The 23578-nt window shown below is 19.2% G+C and overlaps 3 protein-coding genes across 5 annotated transcripts; 2 read left to right on the forward strand and 1 right to left on the reverse strand.

Annotated features, from left to right (window-relative positions):
• The first annotated feature begins 15991 nt into the window (after positions 1–15991).
• TrAFT101_007459 (uncharacterized protein) lies at positions 15992–17217 on the forward strand. 2 transcript variants are annotated; one of them, XM_066128052.1, is made up of 2 exons: positions 15992–16125; positions 16336–17217. In XM_066128052.1, the coding sequence occupies exons 1-2, from the start codon at positions 16080–16082 to the stop codon at positions 17151–17153; spliced, it is 864 nt and encodes a 287-aa protein (XP_065984165.1). In that variant the 5' UTR covers positions 15992–16079; the 3' UTR covers positions 17154–17217. The 2 variants fall into 2 exon arrangements, with proteins under 2 accessions (XP_065984165.1, XP_065984166.1); XM_066128051.1 differs by having other exon boundaries at positions 16340–17217.
• A 1311-nt stretch (positions 17218–18528) lies between these two features.
• On the forward strand, positions 18529–21916 carry TrAFT101_007460 (uncharacterized protein). 2 transcript variants are annotated; one of them, XM_066128053.1, is made up of 8 exons: positions 18728–18756; positions 18856–18950; positions 19040–19327; positions 19385–20631; positions 20693–21146; positions 21203–21289; positions 21403–21565; positions 21617–21890. In XM_066128053.1, exons 2-8 carry the CDS (start codon positions 18894–18896, stop codon positions 21631–21633), a joined length of 2313 nt encoding a protein of 770 aa, XP_065984167.1. In that variant the 5' UTR covers positions 18728–18756; positions 18856–18893; the 3' UTR covers positions 21634–21890. The 2 variants fall into 2 exon arrangements, with proteins under 2 accessions (XP_024759441.2, XP_065984167.1); XM_024900562.2 differs by having other exon boundaries at positions 18529–18950; positions 21403–21916.
• ADK1 (Adenylate kinase) lies at positions 21822–23246 on the reverse strand. The gene is made up of 4 exons (XM_024906874.2): positions 22930–23246; positions 22805–22857; positions 22581–22735; positions 21822–22520 (listed from the first exon to the last, which is right to left on the reverse strand). Exons 1-4 carry the CDS (start codon positions 23078–23080, stop codon positions 22067–22069), a joined length of 813 nt encoding a protein of 270 aa, XP_024759440.1. The 5' UTR covers positions 23081–23246; the 3' UTR covers positions 21822–22066.
• Between the last annotated feature and the right edge of the window lie 332 nt (positions 23247–23578).

The raw sequence follows: 23578 nt of genomic DNA on the forward strand, positions 1-23578 counted from the left end.
TAAAAAAATATATAAATATATTAAACTTTTTTATTTATAAATTAAAAATATACTTTTACTTTTTTAATTTATAAATTAAAATAACTTATAATTACTTTTTTTAATAATATTAATACTTTTATTTAATTTATAATATTTATTTTTTAAAATATAAGCTTTAAATAAACTAAATAATAATAAAGCTTAAGTTTTAATAATTAATTATTAAAAAAAATAAAGTTATAAAGTTTATTTTTAAAATATTAATATTAATATTAATAATATTAAAAAATATTATAATAAATTATAAAGCTAAATTATTAAAATAAACTTTAAAAATAATTATATTTATTATAATCCAGGTCTTATAAGAAAAGTAATAGAGGATTAAGTAAGGCTAGGTGTATTTTTATTGTTAAATAACTACTAAATATTATTAAAAGACTATATTTATCTCTGCCCTTTCTTTATTTTTATAAAAAAAAGTTTTTTTTTTTATACTTTTTTTCTTTATAGTAATTAGCTTTTAGCTAATTGCATTAAGCCTTTTATTTTATATCTTTAGCTAAAGACTTAAAGTTTATTAATATAGTATAAAATATTTATTTAAGCTTAAAAAATAATAGCTAGTTTCTAGTTAATTATATTCTAGCTTTTTTATTATTTAATATACTGCCTTTTTTTTATAACATTAACCTAATGCTATTTAAATATAATTTATATAGCTTTTTAAATTTATAAATAATAATACTTTATTAAGTAGTATTTTATAAATAAATAAATTAAATTTAAATATAATTTAATAATAACTTTCTTTATAGTTTTATTTTTTTTATTTTTAAAAATATAAAATAAAATAAATTTTTTTTATTTTTTTTTTATTATTTTTATTTTTATATCTTTTATTAAGCTTTTTGCTAAATAATACTTTTACTATAGCTAAAATATAAGGTATTATTGCTAAAGATAAAGGTAAGTAAATAGCTTATATAAGACCTTTAAATATTAAATTTATAATTAATATAATAATATATATTTATTTAATATCTTTATAACTTAATATTAATTAGCTTTTAAAAAAAACTTTTATTATTATTATATATATTATTATTAATATTAAAAACCAGGTATAATAAAGCTAGCTTATATTTATATTATAAATTTATTTAAGGTTACTTTTAAAAGGGTTATTTTTAATTAACTATAACTTAAATAATAATAATAAATATATTATTTATATTTATATTAAAGATAATAGTAATAGTAAAGGTAAAAAAGGCTATAAAGCTATAAATAAAGGTTATTAAGCAGTATATTATTATTTAATATAAAAGATTATAAAAATAATCTTAAATATAGTAATATTTTTTATATTTTTTTATTTTTTTATTATTAATTTTTAGCTAATTTATTATAATTCCTTTATAAATAAAAATTAAAAAATTCTTTTAAAAATATAAAGATTATATTATAAAAGCTAAATAAAAAATAATAATAAACTTTTAAACTTTTAATAACTTTTTTATAATTAAATTATTAATTCTTTATATTAAGGTTTATTTAATTTTTATTAATTAAATTTATTTAAATATTATTAATTCTTTAAATATATTAATATTCTTTATTACTTTAATAATTATAAATTATTTTTTAAATTAACTAGGCTTTATTTTTAATTTACTGCTAGACTTATATATAGGCTATTAATAAAATTAACCTTTTAAGTTACTGCTGCCTAGATTTTTTAAAAAAGCTAAAATATATTAAAAGTATTTTAGTAAATAAAGAAAATATTATAGAAAAGAATAAAGCTTTTAAAAAAAGATTTAATAAAAGTAATAATATAAATACTAACTAACTATATTATTTCTTTTATATACTTTTTTTTTTTAATAATATTTTAATGCCTTTAGTATTTATATTATTTTAAAATAAATTTTTTTAATTAATTTTTATTATTTTTATTTATCTAATAGTTAATAGTTTTTTTCTAGTATCTAGCTTATAGTTATTTAATTATAATTTATTTTTTTAGTAGTTATAATTTTATTTTTAGCCAGCAGCTATATTTTTCCTGCAGCTAGAATTTAAAAATAAAAAGATAGTTTTTTTTTTTTTTTTTTTTTATATTATTTTAAATAAAGTTTATATACCCCTTCCTTTAAATAGCTTTATTCTAGCAGCTAATTTATTATAAGATTATTATTATATATCTTAAGTTATTATTTATTAAAAAAAATATAATTATTAATAATATAATTAAATATATTTTTATTTTTAATATATTAAAGGCTAGCTTTTAACTTATTACTTAATTACTGTATTTCTTATATTTATTATTTTTATTATTTTTTAAATTATTTAACTGCTTATAAATAAAAAATAAAATAAAAGCTCTGCCTTTACTATAATAATAAAAGTAAGTAAAAGTTAAGTAGTTATTAATCTATAGCTAACTAATAGCTAGGTATATTTAAAAAATATATTTATTATAAGCTTTTTAATAAATAATATATATTTATTAATATATTTACTTTTCTTATTACTTAAAAGTTTTAAAGTTTAGCTATTAAATATAGCTATTTAATAGGTATTTAAAAGTATAGTAATTGCTAGCTAGTAGCTAACTTTTAATAATTTAAATTCTAAAAGTACTAGTAATTTAAATATAAATAAACTTAAGTAATAAAGCTTAAGTATAGTTATATTATAAAGTATATTATTAATAAAAAAGCTATTAAAAAGTAATAACTTTAAAATATTTATATAAATACTTTTTATAAAATTAATATTAATATTATTAATTTATTATTTAAAACTATAAATTTAATAAATTAATTATTATTATTATTTATAAGTATAAAGTTTAAAATAAATTTTCTAAGGTTATTGTAAATAAATATAAAGATATTAATACTTTAAAGGAAATTTTAAGTAATAAATAATAAACTAGCTAATATATAGTTTATAATTAATATTTAATTTATAGTTAATTAAATCTTAAGTTTAAATAAAAAAAAAATAGTTTTAATTTAAATTAATATTTAATATTTTAATAAAATACTATAATATAAAATATATATTACTTTACTATTATTTTATTATTATTTTACTAAAGGTTAATATTTAATTTAATATTAGCTTTTAATTTTTTCTTTTAAAAAATTTAAATTTTTTTTTTTTAGTAAATTATAAATAAGTTATTTTTAATTAATTAATAGCTAGCTATAGCCTAGTTAATATATTTTTATAAATCTAGATTAAAAATTAAAATATAAGTAAATTTTAAAATTTAATATTATATTATTAAATATTAATAATAAATTCCTTTTAATTAATTAAAGGCTAGTTAATTATTATATTTTTATTAAATTTTATACTTAATAAAGTTTAATTTTTTAATTTAAATATTTTTATTATTTAAATAGCTTTTTTATTTAATATAATAAAAGTATTTTTTACTATTATATTTATAAGTTATAATTTTTTTAATTTTATATATTTTTTTTACTATAAAAAAGTTATCTAGCAGTAGGCTAGGTTTTAATTCCCTGCTATTATATAGTTTTAGATTTATAATATTAAATATATTATATATTTTAACTAAAGATAGTAAAGATAATTTATATATAAAGCTGCTATTATTAATAATTTCTTTAATTTAATAAAGTCTTATATATTTCTTTATTAACTTATAAATTAATTACTATAAGTTAAAGTATTTAATAAAAATAAAAACTTAATTATTAACTTTAAAGCTTTTATTTTAATATTTATTATTATATTACTTTTAATATATTTTATTAAATTTTTATAATATAGTAAAGGCTAATTTATATATATCTTTTAATAATTTTACTTTTATAATTACTTTTTAATTTATATTAAAAAGTATAATTTTTATAATAAAAAAAGGATTTAAATAATATTTTAAAAGTAAAAATATTAAAGAGTAGCTATAAGTTAAATAAATAACTATATTATATATAAATTAAGTAAATAAAAGCTTTTTAGCTTAATTTAATTAATTTTTATTATAATATATTTATAAATAATATTTTAAGTTTTAATTTTACTTTTTTATTTAATTATTAATTTAAAGGTAAAAAGCAATATTAAATTACCTTTTATAATTAAAAAAGTAATAAAAGCTTTACTAAAAAGTATTTATAAATATAGTTTTTTAATTTATAACTATACTTTATAGTATTTTATAAAAAATATATATATATTAAAAGAATTTATTAATAAATATACTATTAATTATATTTTTTATATATAAAATATATAAAGAATATTTAATAAATTAATTTATAATTATAAAAATAATATTATAATTATATTTTTTATATTAAATTTTTAATAGGTTTATAATAAAATCTATAAAAATCTTTTACTATAGTTAAATTAATTATAATAAAAATATTAATTTATTATATAATAAATAATATCTAGCTTTTATAGTTTAATAAATTATATAAGTATTAATATATATTTTTATATTTTATTTTATATTTTATTAAAAAAATATATTAGCTATTTTTTTAAATATTTTATTAACTTTTTAATATTTAATAATTAAATTATTATAAAATAATATAAGTATTTTTATTTATATATTATAAAAAATAAATATTTAATTTTAATAATATAATAGTTTATTATTATTTATATATTAATATTATTATAGTAATTTATTTATAAAATTAAATTTATTAACTTTTACTTTTATAAATTTTATAGTTTAAGTATTTCTTTTTTAAGCTTTTTATAAAGCTTATAAAAGTATATAGCTAGCTTTTAGTAATATTTTAATATCTTTTTATTAAATTAAATCCTAGCTATTTACTTTAACTTTTTAAGTAGTTTATTAAAGAAAAATTACTTGCTTAATTATAGTTAAAATTCTTTTAGCTAAAGGGGTTAATATTAATTATAATTTAATATTTAAGTAATTTTTATTTATTAATATTTAAATTTCTAGTACCTTTTGCAGTATATTTATAACAGCTATATAAGCTTTTTTATTTTAAAATTATTATAAAAAAGCAAGTAAATAATTAAAAGCTACCTTTTATTTTACTTTTTTATTTAATAAATTATATTTTTAAAATAATTTATTTATAAAGTTAAATTTACTTAAGTATTATTTAATTTAAAAGTTAAATAATATTAAATATTATAAAGTATAAACTTATTTAATAATTAACTTTTTTTTATTAATTAAATAGCTATAATTTAAGTAATTTATAATAATATATATTTTATTTTTTATATAAAAAAAATAATATTTTTAAATTAAAAATATATAGATTATAGCTAGTATTTTTATATTTAATATTATATAATTTAATTTATAATTTTATAATTTATATAATAAATAAATAATTAAATATTAAGTACTTTATTATAATTATATAAATATTATATTAATAGTAAATTTAAATATATTAATTTTAATTTATATTAATGCTTTTAAGTTATAGTAAGCTAAAATTAATTTTTTTAAAAACTTTTATTTTAGTTAATTAAATATAGCTAGCTTACTAAAATTTAATTTAAATATTACTTTTATTTTACTTTTTATTTTATTAATTAAAAAAGTTAAAATTTTATTATAGTTTTTAATAAATCTTTAATAAAAATTTATAAATTTTAAAAATAAAAGTATTTTATTAATACTATAAAGTTATAGTTATTTAATAATATTTTTAATATAAGTATATTTTATATATATTTTATTAAATTAAATAATAAATTTAAAATAAAATATTAATATTATATAAAATTTATATTTTTAAAGGTTTATATATAACCTATATTACTATAGTTTTAAAAAAACTATAACTATATACTTTTTATATTTTATTAAATTATTACTATATATAAAAATATTATTTAAATATATTATATAAATAAAGTTAATAAGCCTTTATAAAATTAAATTAATATAACTTTAAAAAGTTATAAAAGTATTTATAAATTTAAAAAAGAGGATTTAGTATTTATAATAGCTATATTTATAATAAAATACTATTTTATATTTATTTCCTTTATAAATATATATTTAATAATATATATTTTTTAAATTTAACTTTATATATATAAATACTTTTTTAAGTTAATTTAAAATTTTATAAATTAAAAAAAAAAATATTTAATTTTTATAAGTTATTTTATTTAAAATATAATAGTTAATATAAAGTTATAGCTTATTATCTTTCTTAAGTATAAATAATACTAAAGTATTAAAAAAACTAATAAATTTTTTTATTTATTTTTTAAATAAAGCTATTTATATATATTTATAAAGTTTTTATAGCTTAAGTTTTACTAAAGTATAAATAAATCTTTAAAAAAGTAGCTTTTTTAATTTTAAATTAATTAAATATATTAATTTATAAATAAAAGCTAATTTTACTACTTTTTTTAATAAAAATATATTTTTAAATTACTTATACTTAAATAATAATATAATAGCTTTATTTTTATTATTAACCTTTTATAAAATATTTTATTATAATTTATAATTTATTTTATTATTATTAAATATTATTAATTTTAATAAATTTATAATTATATATATTTAAATAATTTAATTTTATTTTTTAATTTACTTTTTTAATACTATTAATTTAAAGCTATCTTTAATAAAAAAATAATATTAATAATCTATAGCTTATAAAATAATAGAATTTATTTTTTTAAACTATAGCTTTTTTAATAATATATTATTTATTATATTAATAATATAAAAGTTAATTAATTACTTTTTTATAATTTTTTAATTATTAATAAGCTTTATTATTTTTATTATTTTTTTATATATTTTATTAATATTATTAAAGAAAATATCTTTTATTTACTATATTATAAATAATAAAAAAAATAAGTTTTTAATAAATTTTATATTTAATAAATAAATATTACTTTTAAAGTTAAATATAATATTTATATTTTTCTATCTGCTATTTAACTATAGCTTTATTAATTTTTATATAAAAGGGTTTTATAATAAATTTAAATAACCTTTTTTTTTTTAAGTTTAATAAATATATTAAACTAGCTTTATATTAAATCTAATAGCAGAAGTATTTACTAAATTTTTATACTTTTTAATAATATACTTACTGCTTTAATATAATATATAATCTAATATTTTATAGTTATTATAATAATAAGCTCCTTTATATTTTTAATATATAAATATTTTCTTAAAGTACCTGCTGTTTTATAATAAAGTAATTATTAATTTTTATTTTATTTTAGCTTTTTTACTTTAATAAATATTTATAGTATATTATAGTATATAAAATTTTAATTAAATTTAATATTTTTAATTTTATTCTAGCTTTAGGCTTTTGCTTTTATATCTTTATTATATAATTTTATTTAAGTATTTACTTTTTTTTAAATAATTAAATTCTTTTTTATTTTTAATAAATATTTAATAAAAAATTATTTAATTTTTATAAATTCTAAAATAATAAAAAAAGCTTTTATTAAAATTATATTAAATTAATTTATAAATATAAAAAACTTCTTCTTTAGTGCTTACTTAAGGTATTTTAGCTTTAAAAATACTACTATGATTTAAATTTTTTTATTTTTAATATAAAAAATATATTATTTTATATATTTAAAAAAAAATAATCTTAAATCTTTAATATTTATTTATTTTATATTTTAATATTATTATATATTATTTATAAGTCTATAGCTAATAAACTAAACCTTTTTTATATTATTTAAATATTTTTATAAATATAAATAAAATATAAATTTTAATTAAATTTAATAATTTATAAGTTCCTGCTATAAAGCCTTATTAAATTTTAATATAAAAATATTATAAAAGCTTTTTAATAAAGAGCTTTTTATTAATTTACTAATAGCTTGCTTTTTTAATATAAGGGCCTTAATATTTTCTTAAATATAAAAAAATAAATTTTTTTTTATTTTATAAAGTCTTTTATAGCTTATAATTTATATTTTTATAGCTAACTAGCTTTTATATTAAATTACCTTTATAGGTTTTTTTTTTCTTTATTAGCTCCTAAGGTAAAAAAAAGCTTCTATATATTAATATTTATTTATATATTAAAAATAATAGGTTTTAAACTAGTAGATTATAATATATATAAAATACTTTTACTTTAAGCCTTTATTTTAATTTTTATTAGTTTTTTTTTTTTTTTATTAAAAGAAATAAAACTATTATAATCTAGATTTTATAAAAAAAGTAATAAAAGATTAAGTAAAGCTAGGTATATTTTTATTATTAAATAGCTACTAAATATTATTAAAAAACTATATTTATTTTTACTTTTTTTTTATTTTTATAAAAAAAAGTCTTTTTTTTTTTATACTTTTTTTTTTTATAATAATTAGCTTTTAATTAATTACATTAGGCCTTTTATTTTATATCTTTAGCTAAAGACTTAAAGTTTATTAGCATGGCATAGAATATCTATTTAAGCTTAGAAAATAATAGCTAGTTTCTAGCTAGTTGTATCCTAGCTTCTTTATTACCTAATAATATTAAAATTATAAAATAATAATATTATAATTTTTTTAAAAATAATTAACTATAATTAATAATTTAATTTTAAATATTAATTAATATTATAAATATAATAATTATAATATATTTAATAACTTTTTTATTATATAATTATAAAGGTTTTTAATTTTATTATTTTTTTATAATTTATAAAATATTTATAAGTTTTTTTTAAAATTTTTATTTTAACTATAATATATATTTTTATAATAGCCTTTTTTATAAATAATTATAAAAGTAATAAATAAAAGTATTTATATTAAGCCTAAAGTATAATATATTTATTTATTTTTTTCTTAAGCTAAAATTATAGCTTTTTTTTAATTAATTATTAATATAAATAAAAATTAAATTTAAAATTAATATAAGTATTATATAAAAGGTTATTAATAAAAGTTAAAAATTAATTATAAACTTTATTTAATTATTTAAATATATATAAATATAATAAAAAAATAAAGTTAATTACTTTTAAGTTTAAATATATATAATTCTTTTTTATTATATTTAATACTTTATTTATTATTTATATAATTATTTTAAATATTATTAATATTAATAAATATTAATTTATTTTTTATTTAATAATTTATATTATTAAGCCTTAAAGTAATTTTAAATTTATTTATTTTTAATAATTTAATACTTTTAGCTAAAGTTTTTTTTAATATAATTAATACTTTTATAAAAAAAAATTTTAAAATTATTTAATAAAATAAATATTTTTATAAAAAATAATAAATAAAAATTTTTATTTAATATAATTAATTTAAATAACTTTATATTTTATAAAATATTAATATATAAATATAAAAATTATAAAAATATAATTATAAATAAATAATAATTATTAAAACTTTAAAAAAAAAATAAATAACTTTTAAAATATTATAAAAATTTAAACTATAATTAATATAATTATAAATATAATATAATTATATTTATATATTTTTTATATTATTACTTAATTATATTTATATAAATAATTATTAAATTAATTAATTATTAAATTAATATTTAAATATATAATATTTATATTATAGTAAAATAAAAATACTTTAATATTATATTTATATAAAAAAATATTTATAATATTTAAATATATATTAATTATAAAAAGCTTAATAGCTATATATTTACTATAATATTAATTAAGTTTTTTAATAAAAAAAGATTTTATATTTTATTAAATAAATTAATAATAAATTAAATTAATTATTTAATTTTATTTAAATATTTTTATATTATTTATAAATATAAAAGTAGTTTTTAAAGGTTTTAAGCTTTAATAATATTTATAATATTAATTATTTTAAGCTTTTTTTATTTTAAGCTATTAATTTAATTTATTTTAGTTTAATATATAATATTATATAAAATATAATTAATAATAATTTTTTTTTTAAATTTTTTATTAAAAATATATATTAATTTTTTTATTAATATTTTATTAAAAAACTTAAAATTATTATTATTAATTTTAATAATTTAATAAAAGCTATTTTTAATAATTAATTTTTTAATATATAATAGTAGTTTTATATATAGTATATTTTTTTAAATATTATATTTAAATTTAAATAAAAATAAATAAAAATATAAAAAAATAATAATAACTTAAGTAATAATAATAATAAAAATACTTTTTTATAATTATAAATAAAGCTTAATATTATAAATAAATAGCTTATTAATACTTTAATTAATAAATTTTTTTTTATATTTATTAAAAGATTTTATTTATATAAAAATATATATTTTATATTAAAATAAAAAAAGCTTATAAATAAATATAAAAAAACCTTTATATAAAGTTTAATAATTAATAAATAATTTTAAAATATTTATATAATATTTATTTATTAATTTAAATTTAATAAATATATTATTTTATTTATTATTATTATAACTTTAATATTTATATAATTTTTAATATTAAAGTAAATAATAATAATATAAAAAGCTATTTTTTAAATAATATAATTTACTTTTATTAATTTATTAAAGTAATATAAAATATAATATATAATTAAAAATATAACTTTAAAAATATATATAAATAAAACTAAGTTTTAATTAATTATAAATACTTAAGGTTTATTAATAAATATTTTAATAAATTATTAATTATAATATTATTAAAAAAGCTTAAATATAAATAATATTATATAATATATAAATTTATATTTATAATAAAAAAGCTAATTTTAATTTAATTAAATAATTATAATAATAATTATATTATTTTTATTAAATTTAAAATTTTTTATTATTATAAAATTTATAAAAAGTTAATTTTTAAAATTAATTTTATTAAATAAAAAATTTATTTATATTAATTATTATAAAAGTTAATATTTATAAATTTATATTATTAAATTTTTAATTTTAAAATTATTATTATATTATAAAAAAAGCTAAAAAATATTAAATAAATTATTTTAATATAATTAACTATTATAATAAATAGCTAAGCTTTTAATAAATTAATTAACTAAACTATTAATTAAATAAAAATATAATAAAGCTTATAAAAATATAACTAGCTAGTAGGTAGTTAAAAAAATATATATTTACTAAAAAAGCTTAAAAAAGTATATAAAATAATAATATAGTATTAATTAGTTTTTTAATTTAATTATAAATATATTAAATAAATAAAACTTTTAAATTTAAAAAAATAATAAAAGTTTACTTAAATAATTAAAAAATATAGTTTAATATTTAGAAAATAAAAAATTAATAAAAGCTTATTAAAAAAATAAATTATAAATAAAAGTAAGCTAGTGTTTTTAATTTATAAATTAAAGTAATAGTAAAAGTTTATTTAATTTATAAATTAAAAAAAGTATAAAAATATATTTATTTTATAAATTTAAAAGCTTAAGTATATTTTTAAAATATAAAAATAACTATTAAAGCAGCTAGCTTTATTACTTAAGCTAAAAAATACTTATAAAAATAAATTTTTTCTAGCTAATAAAAAAATATAAAAAGTTATACCCCCCTAAGGTTATACCCTTGTAGTAAAAGTATTATACTTTTTTATTAATTACTTTATATATATTTATATAATTAAATAAAATTTAAAATAAACTTTTAATTATTATTAATAATTTTTTATATAATATTTATAATAAAGTTAATTTTAATTTTTATTAATAATTAATTAAAAAAAATTTTAATTTAAAAAAAAAGTAAATATATTATATTTTAGGTTTAATATAATTACTTTAATTTATTACTTATATAATTAATTATAAAAAATACTATTATAAAAATATATATTATATTTAAAATAAAAGTTTTAATATAATTTATAAATATTTTAAAAATTATAAAAAAGTAATAAAGTTAAAAATTTTTATAAATATATAATAAAAAAATTATTAAATATATTATAATTATTATATTTATAATATTAGCTAATATTTAAAATTAAATTACTAGCTAAAGTTAATTATTTATAAAATAATTATAATAATATAATTTAATAATTTTAATATATTTATTTTTAAAATTTATTTTTAGCTTTATAATTTATTATTATATTTTTTTAATATTATTAATATTAATATTAATATTTTAAAAATAAGCTTTATAGTTTTATTTTTTTTAATAATTAATTACTAAAACTTAAGCTTTATTATTATTTAATTTATTTAAAATATATATTTTAAAAAATAAATATTATAAATTAAATAAAAGTATTAATATTATAAAAAATAATAATTATAAGCTATTTTAATTTATAAATTAAAAAAATAAAAAAATATTTTTAATTTATAAATAAAAAAGTTTAATATATTTATATATTTTTTTAATTTATAAATTAAAATAACTATAAGGTATAAAATATTAATATTTAAAATATAAATAATAAAATTTTATTTAAGCTAATATTTTTTTTTAGTTAATAAAAAAGTATAAAGTATTATATATTTATAAAATTATATATTTATAGTAAAATAGTTATATATTTTTATTAATTATTTAAAAAATATAAACTTAAATTATATTTAAATTTATATTTTTTAATAAAAATCTATACTTTTTTAAAATAATTTTTATATAATAATATATTTATTTTATTAATATTAAAAATACTTTAGTTTTAGTTTAATTTTATAAAAAAATAAAATATATAAGTTTTTATTATTATTACTTTTATATAAAAAATATATAAAAAAACTAATATAAGTTTTATATAGCCTCTAATATATTTAAATAAATAAATATATATTAAAATATTATAAATATATTAAAATATTTATATTAAATTTAAATTTTTTTTTTAAATTTAAATATAATAATATATATTTTTTATATTTATTTTTATAAAATATTATATTTTATTATTTTATAAAAAATTTAATAATTTATATATAAATATATTTTTATTTTAAATTATTTTTTTAAATATTTATAAAAAAATTAAAAATTTTATTATAATAAAAAATAAATTATATTATATAAAAGTTATATTTTTAATTAAAAACTAATTTTATAATATATAATTTTATATAATTTAATTTAAATATTATTAATAATATTTTTATATTTTTAAAACTTATTTAAAATTTAATTTTTATTTATTATTTTATTTATATTTATTATTTTTTTATATTTATTATTTTTTTTATATTTATTATTTTTTTTATATTTATTATTTTTTTTATATTTATTATTTTTTTTATATTTATTATTTTTTTTATATTTATTATTTTTATTATATTTATTATTTTTGTTATATTTATTATTTATTTTATATTTATTATATTTTTATATTTATTATTTTTTTATATTTATTATTTTTTTTTATATTTAATATTTTTTAAACTTAATTATTTTTTTAAAAATAATTTTTAATTAATAATTATTTAATTTAATATTTTTTATATTTAAAATATTAAAATATTAATATTTTTTATATTTAAAATATTAAAATATTAATATTTTATTTAAAAAAAATATTTTTTATTATTTATAAATAAATTAATAAAATTATATATAATTTTTTTAGAAAATTTAAATTTTTATTAATACTATTATAAATATATATATAAATATAATTAATATTTTATATATTTATAAATTATAAAAATATATTTTATATTTTATAATTAAAAATATTTAAATAAATATTTTTTATTTAAATAATAATTTATAAATATTTAAAATTAATATAAATAAAATATTTTTTTTTTTTAAATATATTTTTTATTTTTTTAAAATTAATATATATTTAAAATTATTTTATTTTTAATTTTAATATTTTATAAATATAAACTTAATATTATAAAAGTATTTATAAAATATAAATATATACTTTTTAATTTTTTTTTATAGTTTTATAATAATTTTAATAAAATTTAATAAAATTTTATAATTTTAATATTAATTTTATATAATAATTAAATATATATTATTTTTTTTATAATTTAAAAATAATTTTTAAAAAAATTTAAATATATATAAAACTTTTTTACTAAGTATTTTATTAATATATTTAATTTAATAATATAATATAAAATCTTTTTTAATAAATTATATTTTTAAAAAATTATTATTTTATTTTTTAATATAATTTTAATTATTTATAAATACTTAAATTTTTTTAATTTCTTTTTTTAAATATTATTTATATTTTATATAATATTTATTATATATATTATTTAATATAAATATAATTTAATAATATTATTTTTTAAACTTTTTAAACCTTTTATTAAAAACTTATTATAAATTATTTAAATTTTTATTTTTTATATAAAAGTTAATTAATAAATTTAATTATTAAATATTTTTAATTTTTTTATTTAATTAAAAATAAAAAAAACTAAAATAATAAATTATAAAACTTTTATTTATTTTATATAATAATTAATATAATTATTTTTATTTTTTTAAATTTTTTAATTATTTTAAATAAATTTATTTTATAATAATAAATACTTTAGTTTTTATTTTTTATAATTTTATATATTTTATTAAAAGTATATATTTTAATTTACTTAAATTATTTTTATTTATAATATTTTTAAAAATATAAAAATATAAAATAATAATTTAATAATTTAGTTTAAAAACTTATAATTATAATTATTTTATAAAAGTTTTAATATAAATTAATTTAAAACTATTTTTTATTTTAATTTTTTATTTATAAATAAAAAATATAATAAAAAGTTTAATATTATTAAAAAACTTAAAATTAAAGCTTTTTATTAATATAATTTATTTTTTTTAAATTTTATTTAATTAATAAATTATTAAATAATTTTTATATAAAGTTTTAAATATATTTTTATTATTAAACTAGCAAGTAGTTTTTTAAAGCTTTCTAAAGCTTTTTAAAAATTTTAATATTTATTTTTAAAACTATAAATAAATAAATTTATTAATTTTTATTATTTTTTTTAATTTTATAAAAATACTCTTTTATATTTTAAAAGTAAAGTAAATTAAATAACTTAATTAATTAAAATTATTTATATAAATAAAAATTTTAGGTTTTTAATTAATTAATTATATTAAAAAACCTTTTATTTAAATTTTTTAATTAATTTAAGTAATTAAAAAATACTTTATTAAGTACCCTGCAAGATAGGTTTTTTTAATAAAAAAAATACCTTATAGTATTTATTTTTATAGGCTTTTTTCAAAGGTTTTAAATTCTATTACTTATAATATTTTTAATTTTATTATTAAAAAATTATTATTATTTTAAAAAAATATTAAAGCTAGTTTTTAATTATTAAATTATAAAAAATATATTATACTAAAGTTATTATAAATTTTTTTTATTTAAATAACTTTAAAATAAAAATTAAAAAATTATATAAAAATTAATTAATATAAATATAAAAGTATATTAATTTTAATTTAAATTTTTTTTTTAAAAAAGTATTTAAAAAATTATATATATTAAAAAAAATAAAAATATAATTTTATTATTTTATTTTATTATAGTATTTAATTTTATATTAAATAAATATTATTATAAATATTATTTTTTAAAAAATATAAATATTATTTAAATAAACTTTAACTTTATATTATTTATATTTTATATTTATTATATAAAGCTTTATAATATAATTAGTTTAATAATATTTAAAATATTACTTTAACTTAATATTATTTATAAAAAATTTTATTTAATAAATATAATATATAAGTTTTTATTATTTTTTTTATATAAAATTATATTAAAAACTAATATAAAGTATTATATATATATATAGCTTTTAGTATATTTAAATAAATAAATATATAAATTAATAATATTATTTTAAATTTAAAATTTTTATAATTATATATATAAATAAAGTAAAGCTAGAGAAATTATATATTAATAAAGTACTTAATGAAAATATATATATTAAATATAATTTTATTACAATAACTTCTTTAACCATAGCCAAGGGTGTACTAACTACTGTTGTTCTAACCAAGTTTACTATGCTAGACTTATATTTAGTTATATAAAGCAGAAATCAAGTCTCACGCCCTGTATACCTTACATCGCAGCGCCATGGCCGTTCCCAATACATTCAGGGCAGCTGTAGTGCCCAGCCCAGGTAAGCAGCATATTATCGTTGACCGATCACTGCAGCCTCTCCAGTCTGGCGAAGTGGCTATCAAGGTCACTTCGACCTCCATCAACCCCATAGACTGGAAAATGCGTGACCACGAGGTCTTCATTACAGACTACCCCGCGGTCCTGGGATCAGATGCCGCAGGCGAGATTGCGGCCATTGGACCAGACGTCTCTAACTTCAGTATTGGAGAAAGGGTTTTCTTCCAAGGGATAATTGGGAACTACGATGCGTCTACTTTCCAACAATATGCGAAGATCGATGCAGCGCTGGTGGCCAAGACCCCTGACAACATCAGCGATGACCAGGCTAGCGGAATTATGCTTGCCAGCCTAGCTGTACTCACCGCATACTACGACAAGACAGGCCATGGATTGCCTGCACCGTGGGACAAGGGCGGGGATAAAATCGGCAATGGTGCTGCAATGGTCATCATTGGCGGCAGCTCTTCCATGGGCCAGTATGCGATCCAACTGGCTCGACTGTCGGGATTCTCCAAGATCATTACCAACTCGAGTCCTGCACACAAAGAGTATCTTCAGAAGCTAGGTGCAACAGTCGTGCTCGATCGTGAGGCCACGGCGGATGATTTCGCTGCCACTATTGGAGACAATGTACCGCTTGATTTCATCCTTGACACCATCTCTGCCAAATCTACCAGGGAGCTATCTGTCGGCATCGTGAAAGCAGTCAAGTCAACGAAAGCGGCAGTAACTAAGATTGTTGTAGTTCTACCAGAAGTCTTGGATTTTGAGAAATTCGACGCCGAAGGCGAGTCAAAAGTAACTTTTCCTAGGATCATCGGCCTTGGAAGCACCCCGTCGCTTCGATACTTAAGTGAGCCGTTCGCGAAGCATCTTGGTGGCGATGACGGTTACATTGCCCGTGGCCTGTTTGAGCCTAATCGACCAGTGATTGTGCCAGGTGGTTTAGCTAGTGTAGAGGCCGCTTTGGCAAAGAACAAGAAGGGAGTGTCTGGCGAGAAGGTTGTTATTAGACCTTTCGAATAAAAAGTTACCAAAGTCTCGGTTAACTCCATAGGGGCTGTACTAATATAAAAATAGTAATAAAAAGGTAATAGTACTACCTAGTATAATAGTTAATATAAAGAAAATATTAACTATTATTAAATATAATTAATAATAATATAAAAATTCTATAATAAAATATTTATAGAATATAATATAAAATTAAATATAAAAAATTATAGAATATAATATAAAATTAAATATAAAAAATTATAAATTTAATATAGTATTATAAATATTATATAATATTAAAAAATATATTTAATTATGTATATTAAATATATTATTTGTAATATTACTATTACTTGTATTTAATATTTTAGCTATTAAAATATTCATGCTGTCGAAAATTGGCGGGTTGTGTTGTAAATTCTGGATTGCTTTAGTTGCATTTTGGCTGACCAATTGTGCTTGACGTAGATCTTCTGTAAAAAGATAGAAGCCTTCTGTGGACTCGACTAGATAAGACTGTAGGCCTTTGCTTTCAAGCAAGACGTTAACGTTAGTGAGAGGATAATTATTCTCGATAAATCGTGCCCATCCCCTAGCGGCCGCTTGGACATGGTCACTATCCTTGATCCTTTTCCAGCCTATTCCAAGGTGAAGTGTGAAGTGGTCGATGACTATCTCGTCATTAATATCGTTTTCTGAACTGTCTGCGTTTGGCAATGCGGTCGCCGATGCTGATTTACTAGATGACGCGTGGTCGCTCCCAACGAGAAGCCTTTGGGATTTATGACTTCTCAGAGGTCGACCATTCGCTAGTCCACTCCCTTCCTGTTCAGTGATCACATCGTCAAGCTGAGCGCCAGATTGGTTATCTGATTCACCAATAGAAACCGCACACGGTTTAACGAACACCATTCCCTCACCATTCATCCCACTATTTTGCGAATTGCAGTTTGATGTATCTGGCTCGAGATTATGTGAAGCCTCCTCGTGAGACCTTTTCTTGCCAATGGCATGAGAGGGTTGTTGAAGGAATGATGAACCCTGCGAAAACATTGTCGATTGCTGGTGTGGGAGAGCTGTCATCGGTAAATAGAGACAGAGAGAGAGAGGAATAGCGAATCTTGAGAGTCGGCGAGAATCGTGCGAGGAAATTTGGTGAGCCACCGGCAGGATTGCGGCAATGGTGATGATAATAAGTTTAAAGAGTAGTAGAGTAACGTGTAGGTATAGGTTGTCAGGCTGCTGAAAACAAGTTTGAGGCTGCAGCGCGCTGAGTATTATTAGATCTCTGACTGCAGATTGGGTTTAGTGGAGTCGGTAGTTAGTTCGTGGGGTATCAGATCAAACGCTACTTCGTACGCCCTAGTAAATTCTCTAAATAATAATTAGATAGTTAAAGTGTCTATAAGGTTATATTGACAGTTGTGATAATTCATTCATTTCATTCACTTACAGCTTTTTAAACAACGATTTCGGTTCATTAATCCTCAGCTACCCTTGGTTACAGCAAGCGTTCTGATGGCGTTGATGCTAGGCATTCTAGTAGCAGTAGTACGGCCCCTAGCAGTAGTGCCTTCACTATGCTCTATCCCCTACTGGGGCATTTGTGAGGCATGCTAGTAGGTAGTATCAGGTACCCTTCCGTGACCTTCCTACTTAATACCCAAAGCTCTTTGCTGCGAAAGGTGTATCTCGCTGTCGATATGCTATAGCTTTGGACTGATATGAATAGCGGGTATTTCAGACATTGACAAGCCTCTTCCGAAATACATGTCGAGCGAAATGCCGGCTTACAACCAGCGTGCCCAGGCGGCACTCCTGAAGGCTGTCAGTACTAGCAAACCCGATGATGTTTCGATTCAAATACACTTTGTATGTGCAAATAGTCATGGAATGCTAATCTAGTCTCTTCGCAGATTAACCGAGTCTTCGATCTAGATCGCGATGCCGAGTCTCTCGAAGGGTTGGCGAATGGGATAACCCTTGGCCATATCTTGCATGAGCTGGATCCCGAATTCGATCCTTCGCACCTCGAGTCAAATTCGGGCATACCGAAACCTTTGAGCAACAAACGAAATATACAAGCCATTTACAAAGGCCTCTTTCGATTCATCCGCCGTCAAATACCCGAACTCAGTTATCAAGCCAAGAAATTCGACTATCATGCCATTGCCGAGAACCCTGAGCCGCAGGGCATCAGCCAGGTATAGTTACATGTAACCTACGTCAACTGACTGACTTTAACTTACCACATATCCAAGCTTCTCGCTGTTATGGTCTCAGCTGCTGCGATGGGCCCCGGTAATCAAAAATACGTCCCTAGAATCCAGAACGGCCTGGATCGTGATACACAAGCCGAAATCATGCAGATAATTCGTGCTATGCAACAAGATATCGCGAATACCAAAGATGATGATGATCTGGATATAGCTATTGACGCTGCCATGGGGGCTCGCGACATGGATCTTCTCGTCGAGGAGCAAAACGCTGCATTGCGTCAGCAGCTTGATACCATGAAGAAGACTTTGTCAGATTATATCACTCGCCTGGAACATCTCCAACAGAGCCACGAGGAGCTTACTTATGACAAAGAAAAAAATGATCGGGAGCTCGAGGTTTTGCGGAAAGCAACCCAAGATGGGGCACATAGTGCGAAAACTATTAAACACCTAGAGGAACAAGTCCATGAACAAATGGAGATCATTGCTAGGAACGAGGAGGTTATCCGCAGTAGCCAGAAATCGGTGTCTCAGCTGGAGAGCGAAGTACAGCGCCTCGGGCAAAAAAATATACAGGCTGACGAGCTTCGCGACCAGATGGCAGAGTGGAGGCACAAGGCGGAAGAATTCGAGAAGAAGGCCAACATGGCAGAACGTTACAAGCAAAAGCTCGAATCACAACAGAGTCTAGTGAGAGAAGTGCAGAATTTACAGTACGAACGAGCCGAGCTTCAGGAGCAGCTTCGTTCACTCATGGAAGAGAGGGAGCGGAGTGATCGTACCAAGAAGGCCGAGGATGAATTAACGAAGATGATTACGCAGTCTGAGCAGCATCTGTGGGATGAGCGTAACCAAAAAGCGCAACTTTTGAAGGATGTCACGGCTCTCCAAGAGGAGCTCCTCCGCTTACAGGCCCAAAGAACGCACGACGAGCACTTCATTCAGGATTTACAGGAGCAGCTTCAGCATAATGGTGGCGCCAGTACGGTTGAAGAGGCTGATCTGAGCGAAACTTCTACGCCGTTTAACCTGGAAGACGAACTTCTAATCGCATCCGAGGGGGGTCCGCAGGCCAACCTACCCTTGGAGGTATCTAGATTGAGAGCAGAGAATGAGTTGATTAGGAAGACAGTTGGGTCTCCGGGAGACGTTTCCACGCTCCGACGAGAGCTGGAGGAAACGAAGCGCCAACGGGAACGCATTCAACAGAACTTTAATGGATTATTCGAAAAGTATACCATCATGAGCGACAACTTGCAAGCCCTGATGAGTGAGAGCACTGATGAAGGGTAGGTTTATTATGCCTATCTTGTTGTGCAGAGAAATTAATGCTCATGATTTACCCTCTAGGACCGAAGCATTTATTAAACTTCGACAGGAGTTGACAAGATTGGAACTCGAATATGAACAAGCTCGAAAACTAATAAACAGCCTTGAAATCCAGCTGGGTGATAAAAACCGAGAATTGCTTAGCGCACAAACAGATCTCTCCGCTGTCCAGAAGGATAGTATAGAAGCATTAAATGAGCTGAAGAATACGGATAAGTTGATATCAACTTCGTTGACAAGCGAGCTTGAGCGACAGCGGGAAGAAACTAGTTTTATAGCGAATGAACGAGACGCACTGAAATCGCAGCTTATCGACACTCTGCTAGCGAACGACAAACTTAGAAAAGAATCAGAAGAAAGCAAAGATTTGAATGAAGTCACTGTTTCGTCAACAGATGGCGACGGCTCGGAAGCTGCTAAGAAAGCTACCGAGAAGGTCGAAAAGCTACGAGCTCGTCTTATTCAGAGAAATCAGGTAATTTATACGCCGTATACAATACACACATACCTCCTACTTACACTTTGTATCAGCAACTTGAGAAATCAGAACAAGAAAGGCTTGAATTACAGACCAAACTGAAAGCAGCGCAACTTGGTGAAGGCTCAGCAGCACAAAAGGTATGTTTTACTCTCTGATGAAATTCAATTATGTTACTGGGAGGCAGTTAAGCTATTCTCTATACTCTTTTTTTGTTGCATTTAGATGAACGCCAGCTGATTGAAATGTTTAGGCTGCATCCGATCATATCATTAAGAACCTCCAAAGAGAGAATGCACTTATTGCGACGGCTTGGTATGACCTTACAAGTCGACTTCAGAGCAACCACGTCGTGCTTCAGCGCCGACATGATGCCCCCAAGAGCTGGCTTAACAAACAGAGGCAGTTGGTGAATGGTCAGTTGCGCCAACGGGACATGCTCTACCTCTACTGACCTGACTCTTCAGCAACTTCGAGGAGATAGGATTTTAAAGGGCTGAGCTCCGTCTGTATATCATGGTATCTCTTTGGGAGTATAACATTTACTGGTCGTATTGTGAGCAAAGAGTTGATTGTTTAGCGTTGCCGTATTCCCGTCCTATACGTTATTAAGTAGATGACTTTCACGGTTACAGTATTATTTCTGTTTAGAGATTACTCTTCCCTTCTAGAGCGGCCATTATCATTTATTATGCATTGCATGCAAACTATATAGAAATCATTTCTTATCACAATCCTGAAATTCAATTATCACTTTATGAGCCCGTCTTGCATGAGAAGAAGAAAAATCTCTGGAGCTATTTTCTTACATTACAAGCTCTCGAGAGAAATTAATAGATTGATAATGGTAAGCAGAATCAGCGTGGCAGGCTTAGATTCTCATATGCAGAGATATACAGGACATGATTCTCAGTGACCTAGCTGCTTCCAGCAATTTTGCTAAAGATAGAAGAGCCATGAGACTTCTTTCCTTCTAGAATATCCAACATATTCTTCCATACTTCGCCAGGTTGCTGGCTAGCATCAATGCCCTTCCAGATGCCATTCTTCTGGTAATATCCAACCACGGGAGTTGTTTGTTGGTGGTAAGTGACAAGACGCTTCTTGAGCGCCTCGGCATTGTCATCGCTTCTCTGGATAAGAGGTTCTCCAGTGACATCGTCCTTCATAGGCTGCTTCGGGGGGTTGAAAGTTGTATGGTAGGAGCGGCCAGATGCGGGGTGGATTAATCGACCGGTAATGCGAGCAACAAGCAGAGCATCGTCTATCTGTAATTCGACAGCATGCTGGAGAGTCTGGCCACGCTCCTTGAGCATTGCATCGAGGCCTTCGGCTTGAGGCACAGTACGTGGGAAGCCGTCGAGGATAAAGCTATACGTCCAAGTCAGAATGGTTCCCCCGTTTCAAGCAGCTTGATGTTGGTCAACATACCCTCCTTGGCACTCCTTGTTATTCTCAAGCTCTTCCTTAATCATGCCAATGACAATATCGTCACTGACAAGGCCACCCTGGTCCATAATTTTCTTGGCTTCTCTTCCGAGAGGTGTCTTCTTGGCGACTTGTGATCGCAGCATATCGCCAGTAGCCTACATAAAAGATAGGTGCTGTTAGGTCTATACGCGCTTTACATGGAGCCTCAATTGGCATTGACATACCAGATGACAGCAAGAAAAGCGCTCTTTAATCTTTGGTGCTTGGGTACCTTTACCTAATTACCGTATGAGCATTGTCTGTTGTATTCAACGCCGGGGTTCGTCTATAGCATAATTGAAACACTTACCAGCCCCAGGAGGTCCAATAAGGATCATACGGAGACTCTCTGCGTCAATTGAGGCAGATCCCGTAGCGCGCTGCTCAAGCTGCTTGATGCGCGAATCGAGGCCGCTGATAACATCGCGCAAGTGCTTGAGCTCGTCTTCTACAAACCCCATTGCGTCTGATTCGGTGCACGCCGGCAATTTTTTACTATAAAAAAATGAAGAAGTTGAGGGAGTACTTTAGCACCAGAGGAAAAAGGCTGTAGCGGGAACGGAAGCCGCGAGAGGAATTTAGGATACCTTGTTGAGCATAAACTGGGCAATGAAGCTGCGCAAGTAAGTTTTTGATATACTGCTTTAAAGTTTGGTCTATGGCGCTAGCAGAAATAATAAAATATTCTCCAAATCCATATCTATAATACTTTTAAAATATAATATAAAATAATAATAAAAAGGTTAATTTATTAATTTACTTTATAGTTTATAATAATATTATAAACTATATATAAATACTTATAATATAATATATATATATATATATATATTATTTTAATTTAATTAAGAAATATATTATATATTAGAAAATATATAAAATTTAAGTTTTCTATTCTTATTATCTTTATATAATATACATATACTATGTATATTTTTTTCTTTTAAAAATTAGTATAT

This window comes from Trichoderma asperellum, chromosome 4, assembly GCF_020647865.1.
Source record: "Trichoderma asperellum chromosome 4, complete sequence".
Lineage (NCBI taxonomy): Eukaryota > Fungi > Ascomycota > Sordariomycetes > Hypocreales > Hypocreaceae > Trichoderma > Trichoderma asperellum.

Excerpts from the sequence above, each read along its gene's own strand:
- TrAFT101_007459 (XM_066128052.1), top strand. The coding sequence starts at position 16,080 with ATGGCCGTTCCCAATACATTCAGGGCAGCTGTAGTGCCCAGCCCAG. Across the intron at positions 16,126-16,335 it reads AGCTGTAGTGCCCAGCCCAG|AAAGGGTTTTCTTCCAAGGG; the intron begins GTAAGCAGCATA and ends TCAGTATTGGAG.
- TrAFT101_007460 (XM_024900562.2), top strand. The coding sequence starts at position 18,894 with ATGTCGAGCGAAATGCCGGCTTACAACCAGCGTGCCCAGGCGGCACTC. Across the intron at positions 20,632-20,692 it reads AGTGAGAGCACTGATGAAGG|GACCGAAGCATTTATTAAAC; the intron begins GTAGGTTTATTA and ends TTTACCCTCTAG. Across the intron at positions 21,290-21,402 it reads AAGGCTCAGCAGCACAAAAG|GCTGCATCCGATCATATCAT; the intron begins GTATGTTTTACT and ends TGAAATGTTTAG.
- ADK1 (XM_024906874.2), bottom strand. The coding sequence starts at position 23,080 with ATGGGGTTTGTAGAAGACGAGCTCAAGCACTTGCGCGATGTTATCAGC. Across the intron at positions 22,858-22,929 it reads TATTGGACCTCCTGGGGCTG|GTAAAGGTACCCAAGCACCA; the intron begins GTAAGTGTTTCA and ends TACGGTAATTAG. Across the intron at positions 22,521-22,580 it reads AACAAGGAGTGCCAAGGAGG|CTTTATCCTCGACGGCTTCC; the intron begins GTATGTTGACCA and ends TTGGACGTATAG.